Here is a 26,654-nt window from a genome sequence, read left to right on the forward strand (position 1 = left end):
ATATAGCCTGAGTTGTATATATGCACTGAATTCTGCGTAAGTCATTCTTTTCTTCAAGTTGATTTAACAGTTTGTCAAATAACAATTACATGAAAAATGCCGTGTGGAAATTTTCTATGATAAATACCATGAAAAAAAAACACATTGTCTTTCCTTCAATAGAAGGCACAGAATTTTGAACCATTTGTCTTCTATCAATGTTAGGCAGGGGGGGGATACGGAATTTATGTTGAAGAAAAGGGCATCGACAAAACTTGGGCTCCCCGATTGGTATTTTCTCCCCTCATCCGTTTAATCCACTCTATAAAGATAATATGATTATTTATATACTCTATTACTTATATACTGTGCTTTAATCAGTGCACTTTCGACCTCCTGAGAAGGGGTCCAGCAGTGGCGTATGACCAGTGGGATTAGAAAAAAAAGGATCCGATGATAAAGAAAAACACCCTGGTGATGCAAAAAGAAGAACAACTAGTCTTTTAGTTTCTACACAACAATTGTCACCCGTAAAAAAATTGACGGCAGAGAAGCAGTTGAAAACAGAATAACCTTAAACAGTGAACTAAGACACACTATAGAGCTGAAAGATAAATCTGGCATATAATTTATTTCAACATATACAAAAATTTTGGAAAACTAATGGTATGGAAACTATTGAAACAATATTATATTATAGATAACATTATATTAGTCGGATTCAATACCTGAACAACGGCACTACTTACATGGCATTGAATATATCAGATCATAAGATATCACATATACAATTTTGCAAAACTAAAAATAGTAAATTTCAACGGTCTGTAAGGCCAAAAAAGCAATAAAATAATGGTTACAAATTTGAGATTAAATTTGAAAGAAAAAGGAGGTATTTGCATATCTGAACAACCTTTGTGGGAAGAGTTATAAGAGGTTTTTTTTTTGTTCTTGTGGGCGTTATTTGGAGCATTCTTTTTTCTGACGAGGGGGGGGGGGGCGACTGTACGATCTTTGATTTATGGAGGGAATTGCGTTAGCTAAAAAGTAAAATACTGGAGTATGAAATTGCATTAATTTAAATGGGGAATAAAAAGAGATACAAAGCCGCAGACATGATTCCATTTCGGATGACGAAATCAATTTTGCAAACATTCTTTTATAGTTTGTGGGGGGTGGGGAGGGGAGGGGTCTAGCTACGCTATTAAAAAGAACAGTCGTTGTTCGATAGACATAATAACTCACGATATTTTTTCTCATTCCCAAGCTAAGAATTAAAGCAGCAGCTATGACTTCGGTGACAGTTCAAGCATAAATCAATATGTTTGACTTTATATTTTATAAATGTTTTATTTTATAAATCAATTATGTTTGGCAACAACATTCATTAGGTGCTCCAAGAAGCAAAATATAATCACCAGTATTTTAAATAGATCCCCCTTCTCCAGTAAATACCAAAGAAAATTTCCATACATTATAATATATTATAATAAATTCTGAAGAATGAAACTTTGGTTATGGTTTTCCCAGCTTTTAACGAGCGCCACAATGAGCCAAGAGCTTAAAAATTTTAACAGCCAGAAGTAAGTGAAAAAATGGCGTCAAAGATATGGTCAACTGACCGTAACTAGCTTCGACAGCAGTGAGATGCGGCCCTAATTTATACCCATAAACTTGTGAGCTTTGCTAAATTAGAAAATGCATTAGTCAAGAATTACCATAACGTGGAGTACCATTTTGATCGTATTTTAAGTAGTATTTACGGCGAGTTTGAATTCATGTTAATATTCAACACTAAAAATTGAGAAATAAATATCTGAGCTTATAAATATCTGAAAAAATGGCGTCAAAGATATGGTCAACTGACCGTAACTAGCTTCGACAGCAGTGAGATGCGGCCCTAATTTATACCCATAAACTTGTGAGCTTTGCTAAATTAGAAAATGCATTAGTCAAGAATTACCATAACGTGGAGTACCATTTTGATCGTATTTTAAGTAGTATTTACGGCGAGTTTGAATTCATGTTAATATTCAACACTAAAAATTGAGAAATAAATATCTGAGCTTAGCCCCCTCCTCCCCCTCCCCCCCCCAAGAAAAATAAAACAAAACACATTTATGAAAATATCTCTCACAGAAAGAAAATCCAAGTGCGCAAGAAACAGAGAAAAAAAAAGCTAGGAAAAAAGCATCTTTAATGAAAAATAATCTTGAATTTCTTGACAAAACAAGATTACATGGTATAAGCCTATAATTGGGGCTGCTGCGAAGGAAACGTGTTAAGAAAATATTTCGTACTTCATAATATGCAGAATAAGCGTAGTTAACATATTTTGACTGAAAATCCACTATACTTTACCCCCAACCCTTAATGTGCAAATATACAGCCCAAATTATATATTTCCCGTGAATTTAGCCATGCGTCACTCATGTTCAGACCCTTGTACCCGTAAATTGAATCAACTGTGACGGAATCAAGAACCAGAAATACACATGGGAAATATAAAATTTGGCTATATATCTGCACATTAGAAGGAAGGGTGAGTAAAGTATGGTGGAGCTGCATTTAAAACACGTTAAGAACGATTATTCTGCATTTTATGAAGTAAAAATGGTTATCTCAACATGTTTCTTTCTCAACAGCCCCAATTCTAGACTCAGAGCCAAAACATAACTCCGTAAAGAAGTTATTTAGACTTAAAGATGAGTGGCTGTTGTATAATACCAAAATCAGGTCAACTACTTTGGTTTGCATTATTAATGGCATATTTAAGACAATGGCTTTTTAAAAAATCGAGCTTAATTCTCCTGTTCTAGAGTCAGCATTTTAAGTGACAAAAATTACTTACTTCTCCTTTGAAATACACCTGAGGTATATTAAATGCTGTTTTTAAGCGTTTTTAACACTGACACGAGTATGAATCACAACTCACTTCTAACGTTCAACCAATGAGAGTTAAGTGGACCAAAAAGTTCCTTCTTACTCTGATTGGTTAAAATTCAGACAGGATACCGTCAGTCGGGTATCAAAATGATGTATCCCCATAATTGTAAATTTTCAGATGAGCAATAAAAACCTTGCAATGTTTTTATTCCCTCTCTGATAACCTTAGAAAAACGAATTGATTTGTATTGATTTTACATATCGATTTGTTTTTGTTTCACGGGTATCGAAGGGAAATTAAAAAAGTTGTGAGGTGTTTTTTTGCTCGTCTGAAAATTAACAATTATGGAATTACGTCCTATTTATACCCGACTAACGATAGGTAGATCTTAGAACTTGAAATATATGCATGAAAATGGCGCATCACGAAAATATAAGGAACAGGGGTAAAATCTTTTAGTGGGTAAACAAACATGAAAAATTTGAATGAAATTGACACATTGGAAAAACTTAAATATGATATATTGTAGGTCAAGTACAAGTGCTGCTTCAACTATAACAAGAACTTTTTAAATATTTTTTAAGAAACGTCAGTGAAAACAAAGCTCAAACAAATTATATACAATTATAACGCAAAAATAAATACAATATAAATACATTAAAAAACACGTTTGTATTTAAAAGAATTTTAATATGCTGCCCTATACGTTTCTATATACAGCATCAGTAGACAATATAACTCAATTTTTTCTCTTTTTTTAATCATGGAAAACAACCGCTGGACAGGGAACAGAAAATTTTCCTATCTTTGAAAAAAAGTAAAAAAAGAAAAAAAAAGAAAAAAAAAGAAAAGAAAAAGGAGCCATCCAGAAACTAAAATTATTTTCAACAAACAACTACATCATACTTAACTGGCACCTACCACATTTTTTAAATAACTTTATTAACCAAACATAGAAAATGGTAAGAACGTGTAATATCTAAAGAACCAAATTAATTAGAAGAAAATTCAAACCAGTCGAAAGAAACGACTTAGTTTAAGGGGGCGAGATGTAAATATAAGTTAACAAAATGGCATAAGACCTTTTAAATTGCTGCATTTATAAAGTAAATATGCACAGACATATTCCAGCTGAAAAAACACAGACACAAAATGAAAAAAACCTGGTTCATTAATTTCAAAAGCTACATTGAACCTCTTTTCAAGGGACGGGTGATTTGTGGGGTGAAAAAGACAACTAGATGAAGATACGACTTTTGGCTTTGTCTTTGCTAAATATGGCCTTCTTTGTAGCTGCACCCCCACCCTTAAAGACTTCGACCTCCCTAAAATATAATCTTGACTATGACCCAAACAACATATTTTCACTGTCACCGTGACAGTAACATGACAGTGTCAAGTTACTCTGTTGTTTGCTTTTGAACGGCTTGTTCTAAAACCCTTTTTATTCTACAGAAATAATAAAAGGATTAAGAGCATTAAAATAAGTTTACAAACGAAAAATAGTATAATGATAATTTTTGCTTCCGAATAGTGGATTGGTAAGGCAGTGTCATAGAGAGCAAAACGTGAATGTCTCCAACAATTTCTTCAATATTGATATCAATTCAGCAAGTTGCGCAATCCTAGCTTTAATACTATTGAGAGAGCTAAAGAATCTGCAAGCTTTAGAAACAAAATTCAAAGGTTGGTGCACATAATCAATGAATTGATGTTCTGGCTAGTATAGAGGACGTTTAAAGGTCCATTTACAATGTGATGTTAATAACACAGAGATTTAGCTAGCACTAACCTGAGCTAATCACAATTTTCCGTGAAATGTGTCAAACAATCACAAAATTCTGAGAAAATATTTGATTGGCTTAAATTAGTGCTGGTTAAAACTCATTATTAGTAAAATCTCACTGTGAATTACCCTCAAGGTAAACAAGATAGCAAAAGTCTGCTGGTCAACGGCAGCGTTAGAACGAGTAAATTAGTAAATACAATTAAACGTGAGAGGTAAAGATCGTATAACTATGCTTCCAATTTCCCTAAAAGAAAATCGGTTTGTCAAAAATCTTCCAAAATTACCGTCAACAAGAATTAACGATTTGTGCTTCTTATTAAACATTTGGAACGAACGTTAGTTCTCAGACAGATTTTGGAGAACCGAATTTTCTTTCGGAGAGCCCAAAAAGACTTGGGGATAGAGAAAGCACTGCAATTATCTACTTTTGAAAATTGTCTAACAACTCCATTAGTTCTAAACAACAATAAAATGATTAAATCTACCCCTATCCGTATTCAATTTTTATATCAGCCAGGTGGGTATTTCTGGAACTAACATTACCGAAAAGTTTTGTTTTTTCACATAGGTCCATGGCTTGATAAAAGTCTTTATATCCAGATCAGAGGTGAAATTCAATAGGATTCAAAGGAAAAATTGTCTGCACAGCATTATGGATGGAACAGTTCACTAAGGTTGATTTTTGATTTCACAAACAAATTCAAAAATCATTAACACCCTTACGGCCTGGTCAAGATGAGATTCTAAAAGAGTTTTTTGATAATTTTAGCTCAAAATAATTATCCAAATCAGTCCAAAAACCTGAATTACAATACAACTAATTAAAAGATATTAACAACCAAGTAAGGCAGATTGGACAGCATGTTTAATGAGATACAGAAACAGAGCTAGTATTTGTATGATCCGTTTCGTCCGTACCGCTTGTTCGCTTGTTTGTCAAATTAAATTTACCCGTTTGTGTGTCCTTCATACTATCGAAATATCTACGGACAGTTCTGGAATTGGCCGTAAACGCAACCAGTATGAATAAACCTTGCAAGGCGCAAAAAAATACGAAGAAATACCATAAAAATGTCCAATCAGAGGCGCCAGCAATAAGACCAAAGACCCAGCTTAAACCCATTAAAATCGCAAGACGGCTAAAAAGTAGGAATTCTCTTTTCGGTGTGTTTGAAACGGAATTTTGGGTTTTCAAGGCACTGGAACGAATCAGAACAAACGACCAGCCAAAAAGAACTATATTAACTCCCATTATGGCGGCAAGAGGCGCTGCGAAGTAAACAAGCAGTGCACGTCTCTGGCCAAACCAGCAAATATGTTTCCCATAATGTGGATGATATGATGGCGCTATGTTGAAATTAGTGTCCCCCCACTCAATCGCTACAGATATACCAACAAATAGAAGGGGAACAAGCCAGGACCATAAGGAATAGAGTATAAATTTCATAGATTTGCCACTAGGGGAACGTAGTTGTGTTGTCGCAACTAGTAAAGTACGGTACACATCAAACGCTAGAACAGAGGACCAGCAAAAGGCAGCTAGGAAGAAATAATGAATTAAAACTGCTACAATCACACAATATTCGCTATAAGATGGAACGAATTGAGCACATAAGAAGAAACCAAAGGCCAAAAATAAAGAAATACAGAGTGATTGAAGGTTTTTTCCTGATAAGTTTTTGAAATCAGGGGTGGCAAAACCAAAGATTATATGGATAAGTAAACAAATTTCTGAAATGACAACACAAACAAGGGTTGCCCACCCAAGGGCAGGGTCAAATTTCGATACTTCTGTAACCCAGTCGCTGCAAATAAACACTGTATCATTCACAAGTTCGTACTCATTCGGATCAAAGCTTTTGCCATAAACAGGGACAAAGAGAGTATTGTTTTCCTTTAAATCATAGTCCCCTTTACTTAACATAAACTTCGGGCAGGATTGGAACTCCAATGATGTATTATAATCATTAAATGGTGGTACAGACGTTGAAACGTTGAAAATGACGTCAGTAGCTTTGGGAACACAAACGCCATCTTTTAGCACTAAATCTTTTCCAGGACAGTACATGCGGCGACATTTTTTGAAGAATGGATCATAAAGCTTTCCTGGTCCACATTTCGAACCGACACGGCCTACTCCGTCCCCATCATTTAGGTCAAATAAAACTGAAAATGCTATTGGATTGAAATCATTCCATGTATCACTTGATCTAAAGCGTAAATAGTCATCACAAGCTATATAAGCATCACTCGTTTCATTATTACACAAAGCACAGTGAATGTTTCGGTAAATCTGAGTATTTACCGCCACATATCCTGCGTATGCACTACAAAAATCGTCCAAGACGGGGTCATCGATGGTACAGTTGGAAATCCAGGGTTGGCAAGGACGAACAAAAAATTCAAGATCAGGTGGAATGTATGGATCAATGACGCACTGATACCATTTTTTACCGTTAGTTCCATCCCTTTCGAAACCCCATCCTGACTTCTCGTCATTCCAGATTATATTATCTTTTATTTCCTCAATTGGTGTTTTTAATAGGTAGTCTGGGCATTCAATCCTAGGTTGCCAAGCCCGTAAATGTTCCTCATTAATGTCGTCATTGCAAATTGCACAAAAATAATTTCTATATGTTAATCTAGATTTTTTACTTGTGACAGGGATGTTCATTAGCGGATCTTGGTCTTGGAATTCACTTGAGTCATTTTCACAATTAACACGAACTGTTTCATCATCAAAATCTTTTGGGCATTTGGCAACCATGTAGTTAGAACCAAATTGTCGCAGAGTGACGCATTTGAATTTATCCATGGCTAATTTTGAAAATGAGACATTTAATTGTTTTGCATCAGCGCAGCAGTCACCGTAGATGGCACAGTCATCGTCGCACATACAATTCCGCGATTTCCAGTCAGGTGTGTCAGCCATTCGGTTCGCCTGAAAATAAAATCAATTAGAAAATCCTTCAGAAGTTCGACCTGATGTTTCGTGACGTAAATGTGACGTTATGTGACAGAATCACTTGAACTAAGCCGATATTGCAGAAGTCCTTACAAACGAAGAAACAAAACTTAAAAAAAAGAAATAACGAAAAAACTAAAGCAACTGAATATTTTGATTATTGAATCGATAATCATCACCAGCTGACATTAATCAAAATCCTTAAAGGTGTTAAAATAGTTTAATAGAACATTTTGGTACTTACATACTATCCAGAACACACTCGAGAAGTGAAGTTAGGTTAATTATAATGAAAAATACCAAAATACGACGAAAATATAATACTTTAGTAACAAAATTATGAGAACTACAGCAAATAAATATGGTAAGCAGGCCGCCGAGAAAGCATTATATTAAATACCTAACCTAGCCACCTCTATATATTAAATATTTAATTAAGATATGCCTGCATCGTAGTTTATTTCACGAAAGAATAAGCTAATTATAACCGAATGCGTGAAAAAAACCAGTTTACTCAGATGAAACAAAGAAAACTTCTCGACTGTGTTCTGGATAATCCAAGTACCAAGGTTTTTACCTCCGCAATATTTCAAGTTTTACATTGTCACACCATTATTACGTCAGTGTGGAAAAAAAAACTCTAGAATTGCTTCGTGCTTACTTATGTGACCTTCTTTTTCTTTTCTTTTTTTTGTGTTTTCTTTTTCTAAGTCGTCCACAAAAATACAAGAGCTTCAAAATATTACTACTGCTACTAACAACTCAATGCAGCACCAAGCCTCCTAAGGCCAGCATAGCTACGTACGCTTCTCCTCCACCTCAATCTATTCAAAGCCTCCCTTTTTACAATCTCCCACGAAGTTCCCATTTCTCTTAAATCTTTCCTTACGACATACTCACACCCCAACTAAAGCTTTTACTAAAGCAATGTTACAGTATTACGCTAGCTCATAGTCTATAAAACTGAGAACTAAAGGGGTTTGATGACTCAAGCACTTCTCAATTATTATTCTAAGATTGAAAATTTGTTCGACACATCAGTAGAGATGCCATAATAACTCGTGACAGGGCTCCTTATATGGGCATAGAACCACGTGGTTTATGGACTTTGTCAGTGAGAATTTGAAAAACAGGAATTTTGTCACATTTATGGATGGTTTTATGGATTTTGTCAGTGAGAATTTGAAAAACAGGAATTTTGTCACATTTTTGTATGTTTTTATGGACTTTGTCAGTGAGAATTTGAAAAAACTGGATGTTTTATGGTTTTTGTTAGTGAGAATTTGAAAAACAGGAATTTTGTCACATTTATGGATGGTTTTATGGTTTTTGTCAGTGAGAATGAAAAAACAGGAACTTTCTCACTTTCATGGATGTCAACAGCAATTTATGTATGTTTCATGGTTTTTGTCAGTGAGAATGGAAAAACAGTATTTTTCTCACTTTGCTGTCAGTCATTAATCAAATTGTTTCCGGGCAAAGTTTAGTAATGTCTGACAGGTACTGCTCCAGGAATAGATCCAAGTCATTAATGTCTTTGCCTCGGGAACAGTTCTACTGGTCGAACTCCAAAGGATATTAATAACCAAAGGCCATGGAAACAATTAGGCAAGAAACATCTTCGCGATGAATTGTTTTCGCGCGCGAGAAGGTTTCCTATTAATTTGAAATGCGTTAGCACAGAGATGCCAATAACAAAGGAACACGCTGAATTTGCGTTTAGGGATTATTTGGGCGAAACCGTTTAGACAGGTTATGGAACTATTTCGGCGAAACAGATAGAGACATTTTAAAAGAAGATTTTTGAAGAGATTTTAGAAGAGAATTTAAAGGTGAAACTCTGTGGTCGTTATAATACACAAGTTTCATTTGAACAGTGTTGTGAGGTCCTCTAACCCAACCCCAAAGGGTTCCAATCCTCCTACCCCAACCCCGAAGGAAGCCCCCGGTCCTCACAGGGCCCCCACGCGCCCCCCGGCCCGCCACCGGTCCCCAAATGTCCCCCAGGCCCCCAACTGCCCCCCGGACACTCAAAGGTCTCCCAAGCTCCCAAAGGGCCACAGGCGCCCCCAAAGGCCCACCCCAGACCCGCAACGGCCATCCCCGGGCCCCCCAAAGGCCCATCGAGTTCCCAAAAGACCAACAGGGTCCCAAAGGCCCGCCACCGGTCCCCAAATGTCCCCCAGGCTCCCAACGGGCCCCCGGCCCCCCAAAGGCCCTCCCCCGGCCCCCAAAGGTTCACCGGGCTCCCAAAGGACCAATCGGTCCTCAAGTGCCCCCCAAAGGCCCTCCACCGGTCCCCAAATGTCCCCCAGGCATCCAAAGGCCCTCCACCGGTCCCCAAATGTCCCCCAGGCATCCAAAGGCCCTCCCGGCGCCCCAAAGGCCCACCCAGACCCCCAAATGCCATCTCCGGACCCCAAAGCCCATCCCCCGGTCCCCAAAGGCCCCCCCAGCGCCCCAAGGACCACCGACCCTCCAGGGACCCACAGATCCTCAAAGGCTCTCCCCGAGCACCCGTCTTTCGTTGATGTGTGTTGTCTGAAACCTATGATTTGGGATGTGTAGTTTGCTACTTCAGGCTTTTCTGAGCTAAGGTTTCCTAGTATTTCCTAGGTTAATGTTGTCTGAAACCAATAGTTTGGGATGAGTAGTTTGCCATTTCAGGCATTTATGAGATAGGTTTCTTAGCCTTTCGTTGATGTGTGTTGAGTGAAACTTATGATTTGGGATATGTAGTTTGTTATTTTTGACTTTTCTGAGTTGGATTTCTTAGTCTTTCATAGGTGAGTGGTGTCTGAAACCTATGATTTGGGATGTGTAGTTTGCTATTTTCGACTTTTCTGAGCTGGATTTCTTAGCCTTTCATAGGTATGCGTTGTCAGAAAATTATGATTTGGGATGTATAGTTTGCTATTTCAGGCTTTTCTGAGCTAAGGTTTTCTAGTATTTCGTAGGTGAATGATGTCTGAAACCAATAGTTTGGGATGAATAGTTTGCTATTTTTGACTTTTCTGAGCTAGGTTTCTTAGTCTTTTGTTGGTGTGTGTTGACTGAAACCGATGATTTGGGATATGTAGTTTGCTATTTTTGACTTTTCTGAGCTGGATTTATTAGTCTTTCATAGGCATGTGTTCTATGAAACCTATGATTTGGGATGGGTGGATTGCTACTTATGACTTTTCTGATCTGGATTTCATAGCCTTACATAGGTGTTTGTTGTCTGAAACCTATAGTTTGGGATGACTAGTTTGCTATTTTTGACTTTTCTGAGCTAGTTTTCTTAGCCGTTCATAGGTGAGTGTTGTCTGAAACCTATGATTTGGGATATATAATTTGCTATTTCCGACTTTTCATAACCGGATTTCTTAGTCTTTCGTAGGTGTGTGGTGTCTGAAACCAATGATTTGCGGTGTGTAGGTTGCTATTTTTTTGACTTTTCTGAGCTGGATTTCTTAGCCATTCATAGGTGTGTTTTGACAGAAACCTATGATTTGGGATGGTTAATTTGCTATTTTTGACTTTTCTGAGCTAGATTTCTTAGCCTATCATATGTGTGTCCTTTCAGAAAATTATGATTTGGGAGGTGTAGTTTGCTTTTTGGACTTTTCAGAGCTAGGATTCTTAGTCACTCATAGGTGTTTGTTGTCTGAAACTTCGAGTTTGGGATGAGTAGTTGGCTATTTCAGACTTTTCTGAGCTAAGGTTTCTTAGTATTTCGTAGGTGAATGCTGTCTGAAACTTATGATTTGGGATATGTAAATTACTATTTCGGTCTTTTCTGAGTTTGTTTTCTTAGTCTGTCATAGGTGTTTTTTGTCTGAAACCTCGAGTTTGGGATGAGTATTTGGCTATTTTCGACTTTTCTGAGCTAGGTTTCTTAGCCTTTCATAGGTATGTGTTGTCAGAACATTATGATTTGGGATGTGTAGTTTGCTATTTCAGGCTTTTCTGAGCTAAGGTTTTCTAGTATTTCGTAGGTGAATGTTGTCTGAAACCAATAGTTTGGGATGTGTAGTTTGCTATTTTCGACTTTTCATAACCGGATTTCTTAGTCTTTCGTAGGTGTGTGGTGTCTGAAACCTATGATTTGGGATGTGTGGGTTGCTATTTCAGGCTTTTCTGAGTTGGATTTCTTAGTCTTTCATAGGTGTATAGTGTCTGAAACCTATGATTTGAGGTGGGTGGATTGCTACTTTTGACTTTTCTGAGCTGGATTTCTTAACCTTTCATAGGTGTTTGTTGTCTGAAACATATAGTTTGGGATGACTAGTTTGCTATTTTTGACTTTTCTGAGCTAGGTTTCTTAGCCGTTCATAGGTGAGTGTTGTCTGAAACCTATGATTTGAGATATGTATTTTGCTATTTCTGACTTTTCATAACCAGATTTCTTAGTCTTTCGTAGGTGTGTGATGTCTGAAACCTATGATTTGGGGGTGTGTGGGTTGATATTTTTTGACTTTTCTGAGCAGGATTTCATAGCCATTCGTAGGTGTGTGTTGACTGAAACCTATGATTTGGGATGGTTAATTATTTTTGACTTTTCTAAGCTAGATTTCTTAGCCTTTCATAGGCGTGTCCTTTCAGAAAATTATGATTTGGGAAGCATACAAAAACTTACACATGCACACAAAAACTTACATCCACACAAAAACTTACATGCACACAAAAACTTACACACACACATACACACACACAAAACTTACACACACAAACACACGATCCCACACACACACAAGCAAAAACTTAAACGCAAAAAAAAACAAAAACTATAACAAAAAAAAAAAACAAAAATCACAAAAAAAAATGCAAACAAAAAAACTCAAAAACAAAAGAAACAAAGCTTACAAAAAGAAACACACAAAAATATAAAACATACACACAAGAAAAAAAAAAAAAACAAGACAAAAATAACAAACACAAAAACTAAAACATGCACACTAAAACTTACACACACACACACACACTAAAACTTACACACACACTCCAAAACTTACATACACACACACACACAAACTTACACACACAAACACACACAAAAACTTACACATGCACACGAAAACTTACATGCACACAAAAACTTACATGCACACAAAAACTTACACACACACACACACAAAACTAACACACAAACACACACATACGAAAACTCACACACACACACGCCAAAACTTACACACACACAAAAACTTACACACACACACACACATACACAAAAAATAACACATAAACACAAAAAAACTCACACACACACACACTCAAAAACATACACAAACTAAAAAAATTAAACACAAACACAAAAAACCAAATACAAAAAAAATTACACAAGAACAAAAAAACATAAACACAAAAACTCACAAAAACTAACAAACACACACACATACACACAAAACTTACACACACACACACTAAAACTCACACACACACGCCAAAACTAACACACACAAACACTAAAATAAACACCCAAAAAAAAAAACAAAAAAACACACACAAACACACACACAAACACACACACACACACACACAAACACACACACACACACAAAAACTTACACAACCACACACAAAAGCTTAGACACACAAAAACTTACACACACACACACACACACACACTCAAACATAACAAAACACACAAACAAAAAACCAAAAAAAACCACCCCCAAAAAAAAATAAACCCACAAAAAAAACAACAAAAAAAAACACACACACAAACTTACACAAACACACACAAAACTTATATCCACACGCAATAGCTTAGACACACAAAAACTTACACACACACACAAAAACTTACACACACACACAAAAACTAACACACACACACAAAAACAAACACACACACACACTAACACAAACACACACACCAAAACAAACACACACACACACAAACAAACACAAACACACACACACACACACACAAAAACTTACACATGCACACGAAAACTTACATGCACACAAAAACTTATACACACACACACGAAAACTTACACACACACGTAAAAACTTACACACACAAAATCTTAGACACACAAAAAATTACACACACACACACACAAAAACTTACACCCACACGCAAAAACTTACACACACACACACACACAAAAACTGACACACACACAAACTAACACACACACACACACACACACACACAAAACTTACACACACACGCAAAAACTTACACACACACAAAACTTACTCACAAACACAAACACACACACACAAAAAATTACACACACACACACACACACTAAAAAAAACTCTCACACACAAAAACAAACACACACACACACGCAAAAAAAAACACACGCACGCACAATTACACACACACACAGACACACACAAACACACACACACACACAAAAACCTACATATGCACACGAAAACTAACATGCACATAAAAACTTACATGCACACAAAAACTTACACACACGCTCAAAAACTTACACGCACACACAAAAACTTACACCCACACACAAAAACTCACACACACACACACAAACAAAAACTTACACACACAAAAACTAACACATAAACACACACACACACACACACACAAAAACATACACCCACACACAAAAACTTACACACACACAAAAACACACACACACACACTTACACACACAAAAACACACACACACACACACACACACGAAAACTTACGCACACACACGAAAACTTACACACACACACACACGCCAAAACTTACACACACACACAAACTAACACACAAACAAAAAAAAAAACACAATCAAAAACAAAACCAAACAAAAAAACAAAAACACACACAAAAACAAACAAACACAAAAAAACAAACATACACACAAAAACATACATATGCACATGAAAACTTACATGCACATAAAAACTTACATGCATACAAAAACTTACACACACTCTCAAAAACTGACACTCACACACAAAAACTTACACACACACACTAAAACTTATACACACACACACATGAAAACTAACACACACACGTCAAAACTTACACACACACACAAACAAACACACACAAACACACAGACACACAGAGAGACAGACACACACAGAGACACACCCACACACACACACACACACACACTCAGACACACACACACATAGACACACACACAGAGACACACATACAGAGACACACACACAGAGACACTCACACACAGAGACACACAGAGACACACACACAGAGACACAAACACAGAGACACACCCACAGAGACACACACACAGAGACACACATGTTCCTTTAGTACCTACGCAATTAGGCCTAAATGAAGATATTTATGCAGAGTTTCAACTAGCTATGGCTAAGTTTTCTAAAGACAAGCTATTTTCTTGTGAAAACACATAAAATCAGAAAGAAATGTTCAATGTTCGTTTAGTATCTACGCAATTAGACTAAAAATGAAGATATCTATGCAGAGTTTCAACTAACTATGGCTAAGTTTACTAAAGACAAGCTATTTTCTTGCGAAAACACATAAAATCAGAAAAAATGTTCAATGTTCCTTTAGTACCTACGCAATTAGACTAAAATTAAGATATTTATGCAGATTCTCAACTAGAGATGGCTAAGTTTTCTAAGGACAATCAATTTTCATTAGAAAACAACCCAAACCATAAAAAATGTTAAATGTTCCGATATTAACTACGCACCTATATTAAAAATTAAGTTAGATATTCAGAGTTTCAACACGCTCTGACTAAGTTTGATAAGGACAAGCTATTTTCTTGCGAATACACAAAAAATCAGAAAAAATGTTCAATGTTCCTTTAGTACCTACGCCATTAGACTAAAAATGAAGATATCTATGCAGAGTTTCAGTTTCAACTATCTGTGTGTGTGTCTATGAGTGTGTGTGTGTGTGTGTGTGTCTGTCTGTGTTTCTGTGTGTGTGTGTGTGTGTGTGTGTTTGTGTGTGTGTGTGTGTGTGTAAGTTTTTGTGTGTGTGTAAGTTTTTGAGTGTGTGTGTAATTTTTAGTGTGTGTGTGTGTGTAAGTTTTAGTGTGTGTGTGTAAGTGTTTTTGTGTGAGTGTAAGTGTATGCGAGTGTGTGTATTATTGTTTGTTAGTTTTTTTTTTTTTGTGATTCTTTTTGTTATTGTTATTATTTAGTTGTGTTGTTGTGAGTGTGTGTGTGTGTGTGTGTATGTTTGTGTGTGTGTGTTTTTTTGTGCGTGTGTTTGTGTGTTAGTTTGCTTGTGTGTGATTATTTGTTCGTGTGTGTGTGTGTGTGTGTGTAAGTGTTTGTGTGTGTGTGTGTGTGTGTGTGAGTGTTTGTTTGTGTGTATGTATATGCGTGTGTGTGTAAGTTTTTGTGTGTGTGTGTGTGTGTGTGTGTGTGAGTTTTTGTGTGTTTAAGTTTGTGTGTTTGTGTGTGTGTGTAAGTTTTAGTGTGTGTGTGTAAGTTTTTGTGTGTGCATGTAAGTTTTTGAGAGTGTGCGTAATTATTTGTGTGCATGTATGTTTTTATGTGCTTGTTAGTTTTAGTGTGATTGTGTTGGTTTTTGTGTGTGTGTGTGTGTGTAATTGTTTTTGCTTGTGTAATTTTTTGCGTGTGTGTGTGTGTTATTGTGTTTGTGTGTGCGTATTTTTTAGTGTGTGTGTGTGTGTGGGTGTAAGTTTGTGTGTGTGGGGGTTTGTGTGAGTGTTTTTTTTGTGTTTAGTGTTTGTGTGTGTGTGTGTGTGTAAGTGTGTGCGCATTTGTTTATGTTTTTGTGTGTGTGTGTGTGTAATTTTGCGTGTGTCTAAGCTCTTTATTTTTATTTTTATGACTTTATTGTTTATTAGAGCGTTTGTGTGTGTATTTTTTTTTTTTTTAATGGAATTTTTCGTGTTCATGTTTTTTTTTTTTTGTGTGTGTGTTTGTGTGTGGGTGTTTTTGTAAGTGTTTGTGTGTGTGTTTTAGTTTTGTCGTGTGTGTAAGTTTTCGTGTGTGTGTGTGTAAGTTTTTGTGTGTGTGTGTAAGTTTTTGTGCGTGTGTGTAAGTTTTTGTATGTGTGGGTGTAAGTTTTTGTGTGTCTTAGCTATTGCGTGTGGATATAAGTTTTTTGTGTGTTTGTGTAAGTTTGTGTGTGTGTGTGTGTGTGCGTGTGTGTGTTTGTGTGTGTAAGTTTGTGTGTGTGTGTGTGTGTGTGTGTGTGTGTGTGTGTGTGTTTTTGTGTGTGTGTTTGTGTGTGTGTGTGTGTGTGTGTGTGTGTAAGTTTTTGTGTGTGTAAGTTTTCGTGTGTGTGTATGTAAGTTTTGTGTGTGTGTATGTAAGTTTTGTGTGTGTGTGTGTGTGTTTGTAAGTTTTTGTGCGTGTGTGTGTGTGAGTTTTTGTGTTCATGTGTAAGTTTTTGTGTATGTGTGTGTGTGTGTGTGTGTAAGTTTTTGTATGTGTGTAATTTTTGGCGTGTGTGTGTGTGTGAGTTTTTTTGTGTTCATGTGTAAGTTTTTGTTTATTTGTGTGTGTGTAAGTTTTTGTGTGTGTGTAAGTTTTGGCGTGTGTGTGTGTGAGTTTTCGTGTGTGTGTGTGTGTGTGTAAGTTTGTGTGTGTGTGTGTGTGTAAGTTTTTGTGTGCATGTAAGTGTTTGTGTGCATGTAAGTTTTCGTGTGCTTGTGTTAGTTTTTGTGTGTGTGTGTGTGTGTAAGTTTGTGTGTGTGTGTGTATGTAAGTTTTTGCGTGTGTGTGTTAGTTTTCGTGTGTGTGTGTGTGTGTGTAAGTTTTAATGTGAATGTGTAAGTTTTTTTGTGTGTAAGTTTTGGCGTGTGTGTGTAAGTTTTCGTGTGTGTATGTGTAAGTTTTGTGAGTGTGTGTGTGTGTAAGTTTTTGTGCGTGTGTGTGTGAGTTTTTTTTGTGTTCATGTGTAAGTTTTTTGTGTGTGTGTGTGTGTGTGTGTGTGTGTGTGTGTATGTTATTTTTGGCGTGTGTGTGAGATTTTTCGTGTGTGTGTGTGTGTAAGTTTTGTGTGTGTGTAAGTTTTTGTGCGCATTTAAGTTTTTGTGTGGATGTAAGTTTTTGTGTGCATGTGTAAGTTTTTGTATGCTTCCCAAATCATAATTTTCTGAAAGGACACGCCTATGAAAGGCTAAGAAATCTAGCTTAGAAAAGTCAAAAATAGCAAATTAACCATCCCAAATCATAGGTTTCAGTCAACACACACCTACGAATGGCTATGAAACCCTGCTCAGAAAAGTCAAAAAATATCAACCCACACACCCCCAAATCATAGGTTTCAGACATCACACACCTACGAAAGACTAAGAAATCTGGTTATGAAAAGTCAGAAATAGCAAATTACATATCCCAAATCATAGGTTTCAGACAACACTCACCTATGAACGGCTAAGAAACCTAGCTCAGAAAAGTCAAAAATAGCAAAGTAGTCATCCCAAACTATATGTTTCAGACAACAAACACCTATGAAAGGCTAAGAAATCCAGCTCAGAAAGGTCAAAAGTAGCAAACCACCCCCCTCAAATCATAGGTTTCAGACACAACACACCTATGAAAGACTAAGAAATCCAACTCAGAAAAGCCTGAAATAGCAACCCACACATCCCAAATCATAGGTTTCAGACACCACACACCTACGAAAGACTAAGAAATCCGGTTATGAAAAGTCGAAAATAGCAAACTACACATCCCAAACTATTGGTTTCAGACAACATTCACCCACGAAATACTAGAAAACCTTAGCTCAGAAAAGCCTGAAATAGCAAACTACACATCCCAAATCATAATGTTCTGACAACACATACCTATGAAAGGCTAAGAAACCTAGCTCAGAAAAGTCGAAAATAGCCAACTACTCATCCCAAACTCGAAGTTTCAGACACTACACACCTATGAAAGACTAAGAAATCCAACTCAGAAAAGTCAAAAATAGCAAATTAACCATCCCAAATCATAGGTTTCAGTCAACACACACCTATGAATGTCTAAGAAATCCAGCTCAGAAAAGTCAAAAAAATAGCAACCCACACACCGCAAATCATTGGTTTCAGACACCACACACCTACGAAAGACTAAGAAATCCGGTTATGAAAAGTCGGAAATAGCAAATTACATATCCCAAATCATAGGTTTCAGACAACACTCACCTATGAACGGCTAAGAAACCTAGCTCAGAAAAGTCAAAAATAGCAAACTAGTCATCCCAAACTATAGGTTTCAGACAACAAACACCTATGAAAGGCTAAGAAATCCAGCTCAGAAAAGTCAAAAGTAGCAATCCACCCATCCCAAATCATAGGTTTCATAGAACACACGCCTATGAAAGACTAAGAAATCCAGCTCAGAAAAGTCAAAAATAGCAAACTACATATCCCAAATCATCGGTTTCAGTCAACACACACCAACGAAAGACTAAGAAACCTAGCTCAGAAAAGTGAAAAATAGCAAACTATTCATCCCAGACTATTGGTTTCAGACATCATTCACCTACGAAATACTAGAAAACCTTAGCTCAGAAAAGCCTGAAATAGAAAACTATACATCACAAATCATAATTTTCTGACAACGCATTCCTATGAAAGGCTAAGAAATCCAGCTCAGAAAAGTCGAAAATAGCAAACTACACATCCCAAATCATAGGTTTCAGACACCACTCACCTATGAAAGACTAAGAAATCCAACTCAGAAAAGTCAAAAATAACAAACTACATATCTCAAATCATAAGTTTCACTCAACACACATTAACGAAAGACTAAGAAACCTATCTCATAAATGCCTGAAATAGCAAACTACTCATCCCAAACTATTGGTTTCAGACAACATTCACCTAGGAAATACTAGGAAACCTTAGCTCAGAAAAGCCTGAAGTAGCAAACTACACATCCCAAATCATAGGTTTCAGACAACACACATCAACGAAAGACGGGTGCTCGGGGAGAGCCTTTGAGGGTCTGTGGGTCCCTTGAGGGTCGGTGGTCCTTTGGGAGCTCGGGGGCCTTTGGGGACCGGGGGATGGGCTTTGGAGTCCGGAGATGGCATTTGGGGGTCTGGGTGGGCCTTTGGGGCGCGGGGAGGGCCTTGGGCTGCCTGGGGGACATTGGGGGCCCGGGGGCGGGCCTGGGGGGGCCCTGGGCGGGCCTTGGGGGGTCGGGGGGGCACTTGAGGACCGATTGGTCCTTTGGGAGCCCGGTGAACCTTTGGGGGCCAGGGGAGGGCCTTTGGGGGTCCGGGGGCCAGTTGGGAGCCTGGGGGACATTTGGGGACCGGTGGAGGGCCTTTGGGACCCTGTTGGTCTTTTGGGAACTCGCTGGGCCTTTGGGGGGCCCGGGGATGGCAGTTGAGGGTCTGGGGTGGGCCTTTGGGGGCGCCGGTGGCCCTTTGGGAGCTTGGGAGACCTTTGAGTGTCCGGGGGGCAGTTGGGGGCCTAGGGGACATTTGGGGACCGGTGGAGGGCCTTTGGGAGCTTGGGGGGGCCTTTGAGGACCGGGGGCTTCCTTCGGGGTTGGGGTAGGAGGATTGGAACCCTTTGGGGTTGGGTTAAAGGACCTCACAACACTGTTCAAATGAAACTTGTGTATTATAACGACCACAGAGTTTCACCTTTAAATTCTCTTCTAAAATCTCTTCAAAAATCTTCTTTTAAAATGTCTCTATCTGTTTCGCCGAAATAGTTCCATAACCTGTCTAAAACTGTTTCGCCCAAATAATCCCTAAACGCAAATTCAGCGTGTTCCTTTGTTATTGGCATCTCTGTGCTAACGCATTTCAAATTAATAGGAAACCTTCTCGCGCGCTAAAACAATTCATCGCTAAGATGTTTCTTGCCTAATTGTTTCCATGGCCTGTGGTTATTAATATCCTTTGGAGTTCGACCAGTAGAACTGTTCCCGAGGCAAAGACATTAATGACTTGGATCTATTCCTGGAGCAGTACCTGTCAGACATTACTAAACTTTGCCCGGAAACAATTTGATTAATGACTGACAGCAAAGTGAGAAAAATACTGTTTTTCCATTCTCACTGACAAAACCCATGAAACATACATAAATTGCTGTTGACATCCATGAAAGTGAGAAAGTTCCTGTTTTTTCATTCTCACTGAAAAAAACCATAAAACCATACATAAATGTGACAAAATTTCTGTTTTTCAAATTCTCACTGACAAAAACCATAAAACATCCAGTTTTTTCAAATTCTCACTGACAAAGTCCATAAAAACATACAAAAATGTGACAAAATTCCTGTTTTTCAAATTCTCACTGACAAAATCCATAAACCCATCCATAAATGTGACAAAATTCCTGTTTTTCAAATTCTCACTGACAAAGTCCATAAACCACGTGGTTCTATGCCCATATAAGGAGCCCTGTCACGAGTTATTATGGCATCTCTACTCACATCCTCTACCCTTCATAAAACCACACACTGTTTTTCTCTTGAAACTAGAAACCAGGCTACTTTTTCTATCATTTCTACGCTGACTTTTACCAACTTTTCCACTTCACACTTCCGTAATATATATTTTAAAGCTTTCTCGCTTGCTTTGAATTTCTTTTTTCACAGACTACACTGCCTTTCTTTGACGTAACGAATAAGAGTTTCAATAGGGATAAATCCTTCGTTCGACAGTGAAAAACAAATACAAATATTTTTTATACAGAAAAAGTAACAGAACTTTTGCATTTGTTTTTCACTGTCTAATAAAGGACTTATCCCTATTGAAACTCTTATTTGTTCCGCTTTCTTAACATTATCTATCACTCAAATAATTCTTGTACAGGCTCCTCCTCCTCTCTATAAAAAAAAACATAAAGCATTTTCACAAATATTTCTAGCTGAGTTTCTAACTTCCAGACTTGCGCTTCTTTCAGACTTGGTTTTAACTTGCCTTTCTAATATCAGCGACTATACAAACCATTTTCCTAAAATTGTTCCATTATTCCGCGAAACTACTCGGAAAAGAACATAAAAAAAAAAAAATAAAGATGGTAGTGAATCACGACGAGGCAGCAACCATTACCAATAGCAGCAGTGGCGTTGGACAATTCTTTTTTCTTACTACCTTAAAAAACTTCAGTCACATTTACTCTTATCATTTCCTGGCTTTCTTCCTTAGCCTATTCACTCTTTGAATTGATAATAAGATTGGAAGACTAGCTGAGATCGTACCCTTCCCTCCACAGAAAAAACATACCGAAATTCCAACAAGTTATTTTTTTTATTTATTTTTTATTTTTATTAATTTACCTATATTTAAAAGTATAACGATACTCCAGAGCCGTATCTGGCCGTGTGACGCTCTGTCCGAGCCTGACCAGATACGGCTCTGGAATCTAACCAGAGTTCTCGGCCATATCTGGCCGAATTGACATTTCAGTTGCTGGGTCTTTTCCATAGTGACAAGTAGCAAGCCTATCGCCCAACCTTGTGGCAGCGGGAATTGATTCCTCGGCCACGTATTGCTAAGCTGTGGATCAGTCCACAATGCTACCACAAGCAAGGACGTATCTAGAGACATCACTGGGTTGGACTCCCCCCCCCCAAAAAAAAAAATTGTCTGACTCGTAACAAAGTAACAAAACTGAATTTAAACAAACTTTTGATCCGTTTTTCTTATGTTTTTTTTAAACAACCACGAAAAAATACCACCCCCAAACAAAAATACTGAATATGCCCTTGACTACAGGGTCCACCTATTTTTATTGGTGTTAAAATATTTCAAATCTCCTTCAGCCTAAAAGTCATCACAGTCAACAAACATGGATACCTGACGAAGAGCCCCCCCCCCCCGTCATGCCTATATTTTCATTTTTTTCTATATTTGTTATTTGCCTTTATCCGGAGCTCTCTTTCCCCATATCCAAAAAAAATCCACGTTTTAGATTTTTGACCATATTTTCCACTTATATTAATTTTTTTAAGGTGGAGGAGGGGTTGACAGGATTGATCTATTCAAATATGAGACCCTCCCCCATAAATGTAAGATATTCCGGCGGATGTGTTTGCATTAACTAGTTTGGTGACCAGAAGGACTGGATATGTATTCGATGGTAGGGGTAGAAATAGACAGGAACGCTCCAACTTGCTTCAGCATATGGCCAAGTTTGCCAGAACAACTGGAAGATATGAAAACAATGCCAATATATTGGACAAAGAAGAAATCATGGGATTCCCACTTCACGTACACGGCTTGCTCACTGGAAAAAGTAGGTGTAAACCACAGTTCATATATTATCCAGTATGATCATTCTCTATCTCACCCATTATAAAAACCCGGACCGGGGTGCGAGTGCTCCGGAGAACGTTTTGGCAGATATAAACATGTTAGACATGCTAGACAGGTTAGTCTGTTTCCGACTGTTTCCATCAAAGTGCATTGAAACAAACGGAAATAAAGCTAATGCAGAAACAAGCTAAGGCAGAAATAAGTGGGAGGAGCTTTTTGTTCACGAAGACTAGAAATGATCTGCGATGAGCTTACTGGTATATTCTGTCTACTGTGGTGTAAACCAAGGCCGTATTCAGGAAAGGGGTTAGGGGGTTCCCCCCCCCCCCCCGAAATGTTTGTTCGACTCGTAATAACGTAATAAAAATGCATAACACACATTTGAAATATGTTTTTAGTTTTTTATAGCCCCCCCCCCCAAAAAAAAAACTTCCTTGATACGGCCCTGGTATACACCTAGGGAAATAGTGCCCAACTCCTATGGATGACAACCCTTGTTGTTGAAACCCTGAAAGCTATTGAATCAAACACGTCAAATTTTTGGCCTTCTGCCTATATGACCATGGTAGTAGGCTTATAAGTAAAAACCTTAATGAGTCAATAATTCTGTATCCGGGTGTCGGTGAAAGGATAAACTAAAACCTAACTATGGTTTTCCCGTTATTCTAATTAATTGGATTTTCCTGTTAAGGTGTACAAACTTAATTTATTAATCCAGGATTTAATTAACTGAAGGCTAATTTATTGCAGCCAACATTTGTCACAGCAAACAACTTTTAAATCAGGAACATAAAGTTAAAGAAGAAACTTGAGATTACACAATTTACTCGAAATGTATGAGATAACGCAAAACCTATCAAGTACATACAAAACCAAAAACTTCCTGAAATTGCTACAAAAACGTGGCTGTATTTTGCCCCTTCCCCTAGAAAATTTTTGGTTTTTGTCCGCCCCTTGGAAGAGGAACTTAAATAGCGCTCTCGACATAGACATTTTCCTTTGTTTGGAACCATAAAGAACAAAACGACAAAGGGAATGAAAACTTATAGGATTTGATAGTGCAGGGCAGACTTATGATATTTAACAATTTATTCAGGTGGGGAGGGTGGGGCTACACTCCCAGCGACCAATTTGATGACAACTGGCCAATTGTTGGCAACTATAAGTAATCACATTTCTAAGGGTAAGGCCTTTTACCTCGCCCCCTCCTCCTACGTATAAGCCTGATAAAGGAGTATCATACATTTATTCTCATGGATATATGTACACTAGCACACAAGGAGATAGGGGGGTGTTCATACTAGAATCAGGGCAAAACACTCCCAAGCTAGGGTTGCCATCTTTCCTGATATTCCCCTGTATGGACCTTCTTGCCCTGAGAAGACCCAATTTTGCAAACTAACGTTACGAGCTTGGCTCAAGTAATAGAGTAAGGCCAACTTGGAAAGTTGGCCTTACTTGTCCCTGACGTCAGCCAGTGGACTGACGCTCCCAGGGACCGTAAACGGCTGCCCCCAGGGACCATAAAATCGACCTTACAGTGCTAGTTTAACTACATGCTGACTCGCATGGAGTTTTATAAATTAGTAAAAGGGGAAAATATGCTGAAAGAGATGAAATCTTCCTCAAAATATAGTTCCCCGTCCGCGTAGCGTAATTGTGGTCTACAAAAAGAAAATATTTTAAATAAATGTTGTACATCATTTATACAATGACCACCTCACAGTGGCCCAACGAGAAGGCCTTACATAGACATGGCAACCATATCCCTGGCAAATCACAACGGAGTAAATTCTCCAATTGCATAATTGAAACAGCTATTAAAGCTTATTAATTTTATATTGGAAGAATAAGTGGTGCTTCTTACTCATCTGTTCTAATTATGGAGGTTGAATTTTAATTCTGCATAGCCGCACGAATTTATGTTGGATATTGAGTCGTTAGAGAGAATTCCAGAAGGACGTGGCTTCAATTACACAATTATTAATAAAATCCTATATTGCCTGTTAAATTGAAGGTTCTGAGAGCTTTTAAAAGTCTGACTCGTTCTAATAATAATAAAAAAAATCACATTGAAAAAGAATCACAAACCGAAAAAATTTGCGACAGAAAAGATTCTATGGCACGAAATATATCGTCGCTTCCAAAATAAACATATACTTGTTTCAAGATTTGCAAGAAAACGATATTTAGACTAAGAGTCCAAAAATTCAAACGTTAGCTTTTCACATTTCCCATTATTTGAACCACAGTCCACAGTCAAAGGTAGTTTATTTGAACCACAGTTAAAGGTAGTTTAAAATAAATAGCGTTTGAGAAATATGGTAAAATGCCATTGGCGATGCTAGAAGTGTGCAAATACCACAGGGTGCCATATACTCAAACGGCCCAATAACCAGTGGCGTCAATTGGGCTTCTACTCCCCTCCCAGATTTTGAAAATATTGTTTTTATTTTCGTTGAAAAATGTCTTTTTGGTATTCTTATTGAAAATTTGAAAAAAACGGCAAAATATTACCCCCCCCCCCCTAGATTTTCAAAAATATATATTGAATCTCCCTTCCCTCACAAGCATTTTCAGGAACTGATACTGCCAACAACTGGGAATTACATCAGTAGTAAGGCATCTAGTACTACAGCCAGTGATTGCGTAATATGCCTCCAGGCTCATTTAATACCGGTCCTATTAAGGACAAGTTTTTTCTGACGTAGATTTCTAGTTCATGATATACAAGTTTTTTTTATGTTAAATCCGTGGTCATTCATCTGTAAGTTGATTAGTAGGTTTTTTTAAAAACTTGGCTATTCGTTTCATGGGTTTCATTAATAGAACGAGTAATGCATTTGAAAAGGGTAATTACTTCTTTAGTTTACGAGATTTGCGAATTTTTTTTTTTTTTGCGAAAAGATATTTTCGTAGACGCTTACAAGGGACATTGCTAGAAAGTATTCAATAGCTTAATTGAAAAGTAACGATAGAATGACATTGTGACTTGACCTAGCTTTAAAAAGACGATGTTGTATTTATAAAAATAAAGTAAAGTATGAAAAATATATTAAATTAAATAATACAATTAGTAAATGTTATAGTTTTTTTTGTTTTGTAAGCTATTTTGTATTTTAAATATTTTTAAGTTAAATATTATACAGGGTCACGGAGGGATTTCTGTTATACTCTGGTTAAGTTAAAAGGGGGGTTCAGTTGCACGGGGGTATCCCTTTTTTTTTTCGTAAATCGGGCTCCCTGTTTTCAAAATCCCTTTTTCTTCTGAGGCTTGGAGCATTTGGTGACTAGATATTAAACGTAATGAAATTTAGCACGGAGGTTCAGTTGTACAGGGGTTTCATTTATACAGGGGTTCAGTTTCATGGGGGTTCTTTGTGTTAAATAAGTAGTTTTTGTATCTTTTAAAAGAACTTTACGGGGATTGAGAGACTCAGTTGCCTAATTCCGTGTGATTTTTCTTTACTTGATGCTCATTAAAATCGAAATTTTTTTGTTAAATAAGTAGTTTTTGTATCTTTTAAAAGAGCTTTACGGTGATTGAGAGAGTCTGTTGCCTAAGTCCGTGTGTTTTTTTTTTACTTGATGGTCATTAAAAACGAAATTTTTTTTTTTAATAAGTATTTTTTGTATCTTTTAAAAGAGATTTACGGGGATTGAGAGACTCAGTTGCTTAATTCCGTGTGATTTTTCTTTACTTGATGGTCATTAAAAACGAAATTTTTTTGTTAAATAATTAGTTTTTGTATCTTTTAAAAGAGCTTTACGGGGATTGAGAGACTCAGTTGCATAATTCCGTGTGATTTTTCTTTACTTGTTGGTCATTAAAAACGAAATTTTTGTGTTAAATAAGTAGTTTTTGTATATTTTA

At 37.3% G+C, this 26,654-nt stretch overlaps 1 protein-coding gene across 1 annotated transcript in view; it reads right to left on the reverse strand.

Moving 5' to 3' along the window:
* Positions 1-2,106: 2,106 nt before the first annotated feature.
* The window catches only part of LOC148942035 (uncharacterized), a 63,278-nt gene continuing 38,730 nt past the window's right edge, over positions 2,107-26,654 (reverse strand). Inside the window, exon 3 of the mRNA XM_089102960.1 lies at positions 2,107-7,596. Coding sequence (XP_088959086.1) covers positions 5,521-7,596 — 2,076 coding nt within the window. The 3' untranslated portion in view covers positions 2,107-5,520. The remainder of the gene's footprint in view (positions 7,597-26,654) is intronic.

This window comes from Artemia sp. Qi Xiang Cuo, chromosome 17, assembly GCF_049724085.1.
Source record: "Artemia sp. Qi Xiang Cuo chromosome 17, ASM4972408v1, whole genome shotgun sequence".
Taxonomy (NCBI): domain Eukaryota; kingdom Metazoa; phylum Arthropoda; class Branchiopoda; order Anostraca; family Artemiidae; genus Artemia; species Artemia sp. Qi Xiang Cuo.